Below are 12,806 nucleotides of genomic sequence, written 5' to 3' on the forward strand. Positions count from 1 at the left end.
TGTTGCTCGTATCGGTTCCTTGAAAATTGTTGACAGCTCCCTCAGTCCATTTTAAATTTTCTTTTTTTTATTTCTTCGTAACTATAACAGCTTTTGTTACTTGTACCTATAGCCTGGGACTAAAATACTCAACTTGGTTGCTTGGATTAGATGTTCCTCAGTATTTCTTAATGTAGTTGTTGTTGTGGTCTTCAGTCCGAAGCCTGGTTTGATGCAGCTCTCCACGCTGCTCTGTTCTATGTGAGTCCTTTCATCTCCAAATAACTAACGGCAATCTACATCTTTCTGAATATGCCTGCTGTATTCATCTCTTGGTCTGTCTCCACGATTTTTGCTCTGACACTTCCATCCAATACTAAATTGGTGATCCCTTGACATCTCAGAATGTGTGTGTTGATCCCTTCCTTTGGTCAAGCCGCGCCACAGATTTCTTATGTGGCCAGTTCTATTCAGTACCTCCTCATCAGTTACGTGATCCACCCATCTACTCTTCAACATCCTTCTGTAGCAACAACATTTCCAAAGCTTCTATTCTCTTTGTATCTAAGTTCCATGTATGGCTACACTCCAGACAAATACCTCCAGCAAACACTTCATAACACTTATGTCTATATTCGATGTTAACAAATTTATCTTCTTCAGAAATGCTTTCCTTGTCATTATCAGTCTACAAATGTACATTTGTTGTCATCAGTTATTTTGTTGCTTGCCCAAATAGCAAAACTCCTCTACTACCTAAAGTTTCTCGTTCCCCAATCTGGTTCTCTTAGCATTCGACTACATTTCATTATCATTGTTTTGCTTTTGTTGTTGTTCATCTTATATGCTCCTTTCCAGACACTATTTATGCAGTTTAACTGTTCTTTCAAGACCTTTTCAGTCTCTGACAGAATTGCAATGTCATCGACAAAGCCGCTGAACATTAACACCTATTCCAAACTTTTCTTTGGGTTTCTTTACCGCTTGTTCAATGTACGATGGTTGGAACTTTAATAGCGGCAACTATTTATTTATAGCCCGTACAAAATAGATAAGTGTTTCAAAGTTTTACTGACCTTCAGTGTAGTCACCAGCATTGTGTATAACCCGTTTACAGCGATGTGGCAGTCGTAGGATACTCTTAGCAGAGCCAGTTGAGTTGACAGTTCGAGCGGCGCGGTCTATTGCACAACGAATTTGTAGCAGTTCTGAAGCGAATGCTGTGAGGTGTTTCCTTCAGTTTAGAAATCGAGCTGAACTCACGAGGGCTTAAGTGAAGGGAGCGCAGTAGGTGGTATAGCACTTAGCAGCCCCATCAGTCAAACAAATCAGTAACAGCTTTCACTGTACGTGCTTGAGCGTTGTCCTGCAAATTGATGGCCAGGTCCTGCAGAAAGTGTCATCACTTCTGTCCCTCTGCTGTTCATTTTTGGAACACAGCCTACGACCAGCTTACAGACAGAAGTGATGACACTTTCTGCAGGACCTGGCCATCAATTTGCAGGACAACGCTCAAGCACGTACAGTGCAAGCTGTTACTAATTTGTTTGACTGATGGGGTGTTAAGTGCTATACTACATACTGCACTCCCCTGACTTAAGCCCTCGTGAGTTCAGCTCGATTTCTAAACTGAAGGAAACACTTCACGGCATTCGCTTCAGAACGTCACAAACTCGTCGGGCAATAGGCCGCGCAGCTCGAACTGTCAACACAGCTGGCACTGCTAAGAGTACCCTACGACTTCCACGTCGCTGGCAACGCGTTATACACAATGCTGGTGACTACTTTGAAGGTCAGTAAAACTTTGAAACACGTATCTATTTTGTACGAGATATAAATAAATAGTTGCCACTATTAAAGTTCCAACTCTCGTACATATTGAATAACATCAGGGATTAACTACAGCCCTGTCTCACTGCCTTCTCAACCACTGCTTTCCTTTCGTGCCCATTGACTCTTGTAACTACAGTCCGGTTTTTGCACAACTTGTAAATAGCCTTTCGCGTCTTGTATTTTACCCCTGAAACCTTCTGAATTTCAGAGAGATTATTCCATTCAACATTGTCAAAAGCTTTCTCTAACTTTATAAATACTTTAATTGTAGGTTTGTCATTTCTTAACCTATTTTCTAAGGTAAGTCGTAAGGTCACTATTGTCCATCTGTTCCTACATTTCTCCAGAGTTCACACTGATCTTTCCAGATCTTGGCTTCTGCCAGTTTTTCCATTCTTCTGTAAAGATTTTGTGTTAGTATTTTGCAACCATGACTTATTAAACCGATACTTCGGCAATTTTCACATCTGTCAGCAACTAATTTTTATACTCGTCTGAGAGTATTTCGTCTGTCTCATACATCTTGCTCACCAGATGGAATGATTTTGTCATGGCTGCTTCTTCCAAGGCTCTCCGCAGTCTTGACACAATATCGTTTGTTCCCGGGACCTTGTTTCGACTTAAATCTTTCCGAGCTTTGTCGAATTCTTCTCGCAATGTCATATCTCGCATCTCATCTTCATCTGTGTCCACTTCCCTTTCTATACTATTGCTTTCAGGTTCATCTCCCTTGTTTAGACACTGTATATAGTCCTCCTGTTTTTCAGCTTTCCCTTCTGTGCTTAGGACTGGTTTGCCATCTGAGTTCTTGATAGTCTTACAGCTGCTTCTCTTATCTCGAAAGGTCTTTTTAATTTTCCTGTAAGCGGTATCTACCTTCTACGTTTCCCTCAGTGACATATACTTCTAAATCCTTATATTTGTCCTCCAGCCATTCCTGCTTAGCATTTTTCGCTTCCTGTCAATCTTACATTAGCTTTCGCTTGCTTCATTCGCTGCATTTTAAAATTTTATCCTTTCACCAATTAAATTCAGTATCTCTTGTGTTATCCAGGGGTTTCTTAATATATTCTCGTAATCTTTGTTTCTGGATTGGTGCCTACTAAGTCTGCAGCCTGACTAGAAAGAACCTGTGCTGTTGTGCGTGGCTTTGAGTACTGACTGGTGCGGCCGTCGGGCAGCAGCGTGTCGAGCGCGTTGAGCGGGTAGGCGGAGCAGGTGATGTTGGAGTAGCGCCAGAACTCCCTGGCGCTCAGCTCGAGCATCTCGCGGAAGACCTCGGCGCGGCCCAGCTTGCAGGCGAGCGTCAGCGGCGTGAGGCCGGCGCGGTTGGCGATGCCGTTGCACGCCGGCAGCTTGGGGTGGCGCAGCGCGTACCCGAACATGTCCTGCAACACCGCGGCACGCCACGCACTCACTCAATGGACAAGGCGCCGTTACCTTTCCCTACATAATTACATGGTAAGGTGCACCTCTTTAACTTACCCAGAAACGTTGAACTCATGACAATTAAGCTCTATACTGTACTACTATCAATACAGATGCAGACGTGTACAGGATAAGGTATCTGTGCTATATACTTCGTTTGGCAGTATGTGTTGGACGCCAGTGCAACTTGGTACACGTACACACCAGAAGCGGACAAGTAATTGAATAGAGCTGCATTTCTCTGTGACAGATAAAACGACCACTACAGTGCATTAGCGTTGTTGGTGTTTTGTTATCGGGCCTGTTAAGATATATTAGAGACGTGAGCAGCGTCAGTTGTTGACTGATCACCGTGAAGGATACGGGGACGTCGCGTACTCGCGTAAACAGCGTTTATCAGCACCTGACAGATTTTGAAAGGGGCGTCATTGTGGGTATCCGTATGTTCGGTCTGCCGAATCACGCAGATTCCTGATATGAATGGTGAACTGAAGACTATTATAAGGTATAAGGCAATCGTTCAAAAAGGGCAATCGTCGAAAAAATACGATATGTAAACGAAACAGAAGATAAACACTCCAAGTACAAAGAAATGCGGAAGCAGACTTCAAAGATGCCCCATAAAACAAAAAGAACCAGAGTCACTGTGGAGGGGACAGCATTGAATCAGAAATGAAAAGGAACAACACCAGAAAAAAAATGGTTCAAATGCCTCTGAGCGCTACGGGACTTAACATCTGAGGTCATCAGTCCCCTAGAACTTAGAACTACTTAAACCTAACTAACCTAAGGACATCACACACACTCATGCCCGAGGTAGGATTCGAACCTGCGACCGTAGCAGTCGCGCGGTTCCGGACTGAAGTGCCTAGAACCGCTCGGCTACCGCGGCCGGCCGAACAATACCAGAAACTGTTACAGGTTCTTCAGCCATCATGTAAATGATTATCAACCAGCAATGCGAACAACATAAAGAACTACTGCATACTAACCAATTACTGTGGGAAACCCCTTCACTGTGATGAACAAAGGGATAAATGATCGAGAACAGCCACCACATAGCAAATGAACGCGGCAACTCCTCCTACTCCTGATCAACTTAATAGTCCAGTGAACGAAGGAAAACTGGTGCAAAATCGTGTAATCGCTAATACTGGACAGTGGTAGGAGCGAGTATTATGAACTACGGGAATGAGGCAGTATGCTCGCATTTTTTATATCAAATTGATATGCAAATTAATCAATTAATTAGACCCACTCCTAGCCCTACCCCCAAATGACGTCATGAGTTTTCCCTAGCCGGCATGTGAGTCACCACCCCCCTCCTCCCCCCTCCCCCAACTGCCTTATTGGTGGGAACTTGGAATGTTGGTGGGAATTTCGAATTTTGAAATATAATTTTAAAAATGGTGGGAATTTCAAAAATGGCGAGAATTTCTTTGTCTCAAGGCTTTGGTGTGATCTCCCTCTCCATCCCTCATCGGACGCTAAAGACTACACTGTTGAGCGCTCATAACACCATATCCATCCATCCATCCATCCCTCACCCGGGGAAATGGAGGGAAATAAAAAATGGCGGTGCACCTTCTCGGATTCGAACCACGCTCCCTCTGGGCAGAAAGCCCAAGTGCATCACCAACACACGGAAATCGTCCAGTGCAGGAGAGGACGGTTTGGCTAGAGTAATTTATTTATTTTGGGTGGAAACTGAAGTAACAGTCGCTCCTAACTACTCAGTTAATCATAAAGATCGGTTCTAATTGCACAAGTATATGCATGGCGCTTCAGAAGTTTCTTGTACACCCACAATACAGCTCTAATATTGACGATGCCATATAACTAGTGCGAAAAGAAATTCACAATACCATTCAAAAGTAGTGGCACACGTACTCAAAATAAACTTTAATAGAATGATCCCTTCACTTACAAGCTGGTGGGAAGTTCTATCTTTATTTTTGGTAGGAGCTGTGTTCAATTGACGAGATGCTGGTGTTGTACAGAGAGGAGTTTGATAAGTGTATTACTGTAAGCATACAGCTGAGAACTGCGTCTACAGCATCCTACATAAGGAATGGAACGAGGTGATAATGGACAAGAGTAGGTACAATATTTTTCAGCAAATACCGGTGATGCAGCAGGATGGAGTGAAGAAGCATTTCACAACTCATAGAGACTATTGTCTGTGCTGGAGCTGTTTGTGTTTCTGACATGCCAGGCGCATGAGACGACTTGGGACGCCCCCCGCCATCCCTTTTACCGACCAGGTGTGTGTGCCACACAGTTTGATATCACAGTTCGCTACAGACCCCTCCTGCTGCACTGCTCCACAATCACCCTGCAACCTGGTGCTCGAAATTCAGGTAATCCAATACAGGCTATCACAACTGATGGAAAACGCTTCACAGTTCTAATTCCACATCGAAATGGTCATGAAAAAACCAGCACTCGTGATCTGTGGGTTATGATGCGACACATGTACTTGGCACTGAGAACTTCATCATAATAACACATCTACCACAAAAACCGACCCCAAAAGATCACACCAGAAGAGAGGGGTGGCAATTACTGGATGTGTTCTCTTTGATGTGCGGTCCCGAACTAACCAACTTGGAGCCAGCCTTACCTCCGCCCCCCCCCCTACCACCCGTCATCCCTCCCTCTCACCATAGGCAGGCGTACAGGCCAGTTCTATCATGTCACTGATGGTCCACAAAGAGATGAGGTGGATGTGATACACTGTCCCCAATCTGAGGAAATCAGTCACGGATAGACCAAAGAACAGGATGCTTCCTGCAGTCTGTTTAACATCTTTCTTGGAAAGACTGCCTGCCACCCATCCACCCAGCTGAAAAAGAAAAACGAAATTCCGGAGAATTCTCCAGAATGCTTGTTCAAATGTCAGCTGGTTGGGAAACAGACAGCTACCACCACCATCCACCAACTGCCGCCAACTGCAGTAGCTGAGTGCACGGACACTGGCCCTCTGCAACCCAACGCACTCCAGCGGGCAGTGCCTTCGATTAGCCTCCTCAGCAGAGCATGAAATGGTCCAGACAGTCAATGGACCACAGTGAAATAAATGATGGCTACCCTGACCATGTGTTGTTTGTCTAAAAGTGCAGCTGCTCCACGACCAATTGCTTCCACTGGTGCCCACGGTACTGCGAGGGAAGACATTCTGCCTACTATTGTCCATTATCAACTCCTTCCATTCCTTATGTAGGATTCTGTAGGTACAGTCCTCAGCTGTATGCTTACAGTAATACACTTATTAAAGTCCTTTCTGTATTTAATGTCAATGTACCCCTTATAAGGAAGCATCTATTTAAAAAACACTATTGCAAGGGCAATAAAAAAACAGCCTTCTTTCCACGAAAATAGGTACAATCCATTTTCTTTCATTTTTATGAGCAAAACTGTTATAGCCTGAGAGCATTCCCCGTGTTCAGATTAGAAAGTGCTGTGCACAAGAGCATTATATTCTTTTCAGACGATTGAATTATCATTATAGAATGACGTCTATACAGTCATTCTATTACGTTCGATTGCAGGATTTGTTCACATCTCTCTCCCTACCTACCATTATTTTGTGACATCCAAAAAAGAGAAAAAGTAAGAGCTACAGCGCTGCCACCGATCATAGATCACCAAATTGCAGAGGTTGGAGATCAATAGCGATACATCTGACAGATGTATTCACTTACCTTACGTCTTTATGTATATCAAACCTATATAAAATGGCAAAAAATTCCCCTATTTTTCTGTGAAAACTATCGATCACTGCAGAATGTCCTCATTATTTCGAAAATTTCATTGGGGTAAGGAGAAAGCGAGAATTTAAACTCCAAACAAAAAAACATATGTTAAGCGATTTCTTTCAGTTTGATGATCAAAATTACAAGGTTTTAGAGCATCCCTGGTGTTCAGATCAGTGTCTGTAAATAAATTGTCATGCAAGTGTGTAATACAAACATTTCAGAGATGTGAAGTAACATTACAGGATACAGTGCTTCACGCTACCTGCTCTCATTTTGAAAAAAAATACACTCTCAATCATTTTAAGTTTTACAATAGCAAGCTATAATTCAAGAGGATGTTGTTGTTTTGTATGGCAAGTTCTGTACAACCAGTGGAATGGTATATCGCACTGGCGTTTACAAAATGTAAAAAGACAAATCGTGGGAGCACGCTTTGTAATAGAACCTCCTAATACTACCTGGTAGAGAACCCTATAAGATTCCACTGATACATCGAAAACAAATACTATCTGCATGGTGACATCTGACATTTTTGATCCCTGTACTGACTTGTGTGTAAAGTTTGTCACCCAGCAGACTATGATTCATAACAGCAACAGATTCTTGCGTTGTAGTTTCATAAGCAATTTGTGCATCACAGAACAGCCTGTTTCACGCAATCTACTCACATGTCAGAAAAAACAATCATTTCTATGTTCAACAACGAGCTATATTTCAAGTGGTGCTTAATACTTTATGAATAGAGGTTATGAAGTATGAAATAACATAGGAATTATTGTAATACATATTTTTAAACACACAATAATAATAAAAACAGTAATGATTCCACCAGAATAGACACAGTCGATTTATATTAGTTTTATAAGCAAAATCAGTTTTGATTGAGATAATTCCATGTGTTCAAATTACAAATTGTCATGCATGAGGGCATTACATTCATGGCAGACATATGAAATACCGATACTGATCAGTATATATACAATAATTAATTACATTTGAGAGCACTCCTCATCGTTATTTTGTAACATTAAGAGTAGGTAAAAACAAAAAACAAAACAAAAACTACGAAATATCTACGTCCAAACTTTAACCAGTTACACCACACCTGGAATAGACCCTCCTATAACATTTCACCGCATCTTTCTCTTTCAGCAGCTCAAAAAAGGTATACCATCTGTGTGATGACATTGGCCATATTAATATACACGTACTGGTACATTGGAGCCAGTTGTCAGTGATCGAAGTCGCTTGCAGAGACTTGTGTAAAGTTTTGTCGTCTGTACTGGTTCAAATGGCTCTGAGCACTATGGGACTTAACTTCTGAGGTCATAAGTCCCCTAGAACTTAGAACTACTTAAACCTAACCTAAGGACAGCACACACATCCATGCCCGAGGCAGGATTCGAACCTGCGACTGTAGCAGTCGCGCGGTTCCAGACTGAAGCGCCTAGAACCGCTCGGCCACACCGGCCGGCCGTCTGTACTGGAGGAAGACCATATCCCATAGACTATTAACCACAAGAGAGGGTCATAATGAGTTGGAATCATTGTATACTGCTGTAGAACATCCAGGCAATGTATGACTACAGCTTTGTACACTTCCATGCATTTTTTTTCTACCATGGCTTCAACGTCTGTGTCAGATGCTAACCCAACATTAACATGTTTTGATTCATTGGCTCTCAAAGAAAGCTGGATATCACATTGTGAAAACTGTGATGTTCCCACAACACACCAGGTGGTAGAAATAAAACACAGAGGCTTTGTTTTTTATTGAAAATGTGGAAGACGTCGCAACACATGGAGACTGGAAGTGTTTGCAGCATTGTGGAGCATTTCCAAACAGATGTCTAAAGGTGATGACCTATGCATTTAATCTCTTCTTCAACAGTGACGGTGTTACATTTCCAGGAGCATTAATTCCTTTGTTGCAGCCATGTACACGATCACCGGTCCAGAGCTGACCATCTCTGGAAGGTGCTGTTCACAGCACACTTGGGGTAATAGAAATAAAAAGAGTACCGTTATCTTAGTGGTGAAAAAAAAAAGATGTGACAGGCATCACAGCATTTGGAAATAGGACGAGACCACAGCATTTTGGAACATCTCCTAACAGCTCTCTGAAGGTGATTACCTCTACATTTAATGCCATCTTCCACAGTGGCAAGTAGCAGATGTCCAATGTTCTGCCAAGACTCTCTCAAAAAAGTGTTGTAAAACACAAGGGTCTGTCAGTACGTGATATGGACACTGAACGCAACATGCTCTATATTCCCATTCTGGTGCTGTAACTGCCATTCCACAGAAATTAGCTCCCAACTCAAGCAGCCCAACCCTCTTAAACTGTGTATCTGCGTTTCAGATTGGATGAATTTGACGGCTAAGGAGTGCTCCTCAAACGACAGTCAATTACATGGGTAATCATCGACGTGTTTGTGTGGATTGATGGATATCTAAAATGCACTGGAAAACGCTAAAGTGCTGTTTACTAACTTCGACTGGGATGAGCACATACATTTACTGTGCTGGTCCGACTCTATTCATTACAGCAAGATGGCGCTGCACTCCTAGTGAAACAGGAGGAGCAAATTTATTCAGACTAAGAATGGTGTCACCTCCTCAGCTGTAGAGGCACTCAATCTCTTCAAACTGAAGAATGGACGAGTCTTTTCAAATGAGTTCCAACAGTTGCGGTACTTTCAGCTACCTAGTTTCGGATACTTTTGAGAGGGCAAATAATCGGTTAAATTCTCACTCTGATTACAATGCAGATCAGTTGGTGAAGTGAACTTGCTGTCACTGTAGAAACTCTATTATAACCTTTTTACAGACTATTACAGACAGGAAGATATTGCTGTCATCATAGCGAGCAACCAGTAAATGGAGGGAGTAGCGGATGTTTTCCTTGTCTTTGTTACTGACCACTGTGGGTGCCCTCTTTGCAACCCCCATCACTCTGTGGACGGGCAGCAAAACGACGACCATTTGTTCTTGTCAGCTGTGGAGAATCGCAGGCGGATCTCTCTATCATGACCTGACACCAGACAAACAATGTTTTCCTCGAGCAATACGGTGGAGTTAGTGGACTAGTGCAGCTGTGAGCTCTTTGTTTCTTATTTGTCACCCCCCCCCCCCTCCCAAAAAAAAGGGTTCAAATGGCTCTGAGCCCTATGGGACTTAACAGCTTAGGTCATCAGTCCTCTAGAACCTAGAACTACTTAAACTTAACTAACCTAAGGACATCTCACACATCCATGCCCGAGGCATGATTCGAACCTGCGACCGTAGCGGTCGCGCGGTTCCAGACTGAAGCGCCTAGAACCGCTCGGCCACTCTGGCCGGCTGTCACCCCCAGCTACACAGAGATGCAGCGACCACTCTAACTGTGGGAGACTATAAATTAAATGCTTTCAGTCAGTCAACTGCTTCTGAAATAGATCTCGGTATTTCTCTTGTAGAAGCGATGCTTCTCCAGTGGTCTGCAGTTAGGGGGAACCTGTGTGCGTGGGTGTGTGGGAGCGCCCTTAACAATGGATTATGTACATATCTTCAACACTAAAGGAAATTCACGGCAGAAGCACTGCACTGAGATTTCTAGACGCAGAATTATATACGTAAGCAGACTACATCGGGCATTCTGATCGAGCAAATTAACTGGTTATGGAGCGCTTGTCAATTACAAGTAGCTCTCATGCTAAGTAGGAGGGATTGCAGCAGCCCCTAACCTCAGATTATTGGTCTATATGTTGGCAGCCTGATCGCGCTTCTAATTTCATCGAATTCAAAGTCTGCACTATTTATATTATCACTTCATATGTGTGGAATAAGGTCTGTTGTGCAATTACAGGGCATAAATTAACCAATCAGGACATGTTCCGGCAAACCAGACACCCCTACTCGCAGCTAGTCTGCTAATTCCAGGGCAGCTCGTCCAATAGGAATGTATTTCACCTACGACCCTACCCCCACCAACCAGCTATCAATGGATCTGTCTCTTGTCAACAGCCACCACTGTTCAATAAGTGAACTTTGTTATTGTTGAGTTAATCATGACTCCAAGTATTTGGTGTAAGTCTCTCTTTCTCCGTAGTTATTATGAATTCCGTGTGTTTCTTCATTCACATACATGTGTAGTTCGAACGACAGTGATTGTGATTCTTTCATCTTGTTCCAGCACAAATTGACGAAATGGTGACGCCAGTCCACACTTTATGTGAATTGGTGTAGTCGAGGAGGAGGAAAGGAGACAATGTCCACAGCTGACATTGTGGAGTTCAATGGAGATAAATAAACTAATTGCGACATCTTCAGTCAGATTATACATAATTACAAATAAATAACGTGCAATGGAGTAACTTTTTTTTGCTTGTTATCCACAGGCGAGCTCTTACATCAGGAAGACGACGATCTGGAGTCAAATCTACTTGATGGTGAGCGCAATACAGTGTTTAATATCATTGAATTTGTTCTCACATGCTTCCCATGTAGTTGAAAATACTTCTAGGCATTTCGAAATACGCAAGTGCTTCAATAAATTGAACAATATATGCATGGTTTCCGTTGTTATTCACAGACAAGGAGCTCTGGACGGAGGTGGACAGTATCGTCGATGAGACTGAGTGTGATGACGAGGATATGGAAGTGGAGTCAGCCGATGGTAAGTGCATAACAGTGTTTATGACTGGAGGGGTTTGACTTGCCACACATGTTGAATGAATAGTCAGATCGGTACAGCAACTGTATGTGCTCGTTTCAGTCGAAGTTAGTAAACAGCGCATTAGTATTTCTCATTGCATTTTGGATCCCTATCAACACACACACAGACTCACTGATTATCGCCCATGTAATTGACTGCAAGCAGGGCCGGCCGGAGTGGCCGTGCGGTTCTAGGCGCTACAGTTTGGAGCCGATCGACGGCTACGGTCGCAGGTTCGAATCCTGCCTCGGGCATGGATGTGTGTGATGTCCTTAGGTTAGTTAGGTTTAATTAGTTCTAAGTTCTAGGCGACTGATGACCTCAGATGTTAAGTCGCTTAGTGCTCAGAGCCATTTGAACCATTTGAACTGCAAGCAGGGTTAATACGAAATTCGGATATAAAATGTTTTCTTTTCTCCACCAACGCCATTGACAACTGATGATGCACTGCATCCTTTCAACTATCGTCTGCAGTACTCTGCTCTCATCTGAGAAGTGATCCCATTCCCAATGCTCTTGACCACTTCACAGACTGCTTAGGAAATGTTCTATGACAGCGTAATGACCACAGTTCATTATATGATTTAGTTCTCGAGTATCCTGATGCAAATGAATGTATGTTAACGGGTTAAACGATCTTCAGCAAAACCTGACGAGTCAGTAATGAAGAAAACGAGAAAACCACTTTCTTACCATTTTCTGTCCAATGTCGTTACTAACAGACACAGCAGAAAATGTTTCCCTGTTGCCTCTGCTGCTGTCATGTCTCTATTGATTCGATTTACTTTAGACTATGACCAAAGGTCCAAAGAAATTTCGAGGATGAACACCGAGCTTCACATATTAACAGTGATTAGTATCGCCTGTGGTCGAAAATCGATCAATTCATTCAATGGACCCGATCTTCACAATTAACTTTCCATTATGACAGCGCAATGTTCCTTTTATCGCGTAAAGTAATATCAAGTGCGAAATTATTTGTATTAAAAAGTCAGCACTGTAAATTCTTCAAACTACAATTATAATCCTTAAATTATTTGCAGTTATGTGAGATGCTCATTTAAATTTATCTTTCATGACAACTATATAATTATTATTGTCAACAACCACAT

The 12,806-nt window shown here is 42.7% G+C and overlaps 1 protein-coding gene across 1 annotated transcript in view; it reads right to left on the reverse strand.

Moving 5' to 3' along the window:
* LOC126205909 (transient receptor potential cation channel subfamily V member 4) overlaps positions 1–12,806 on the reverse strand; it is a 247,344-nt gene that overhangs the window by 152,551 nt on the left and 81,987 nt on the right. The window contains exon 6 of the mRNA XM_049938875.1: positions 2,975–3,200. Coding sequence (XP_049794832.1) covers positions 2,975–3,200 — 226 coding nt within the window. The remainder of the gene's footprint in view (positions 1–2,974; positions 3,201–12,806) is intronic.

The sequence above is a fragment of the Schistocerca nitens genome, chromosome 1, assembly GCF_023898315.1.
Source record: "Schistocerca nitens isolate TAMUIC-IGC-003100 chromosome 1, iqSchNite1.1, whole genome shotgun sequence".
In the NCBI taxonomy this organism is placed as follows: Eukaryota; Metazoa; Arthropoda; class Insecta; order Orthoptera; family Acrididae; genus Schistocerca; species Schistocerca nitens.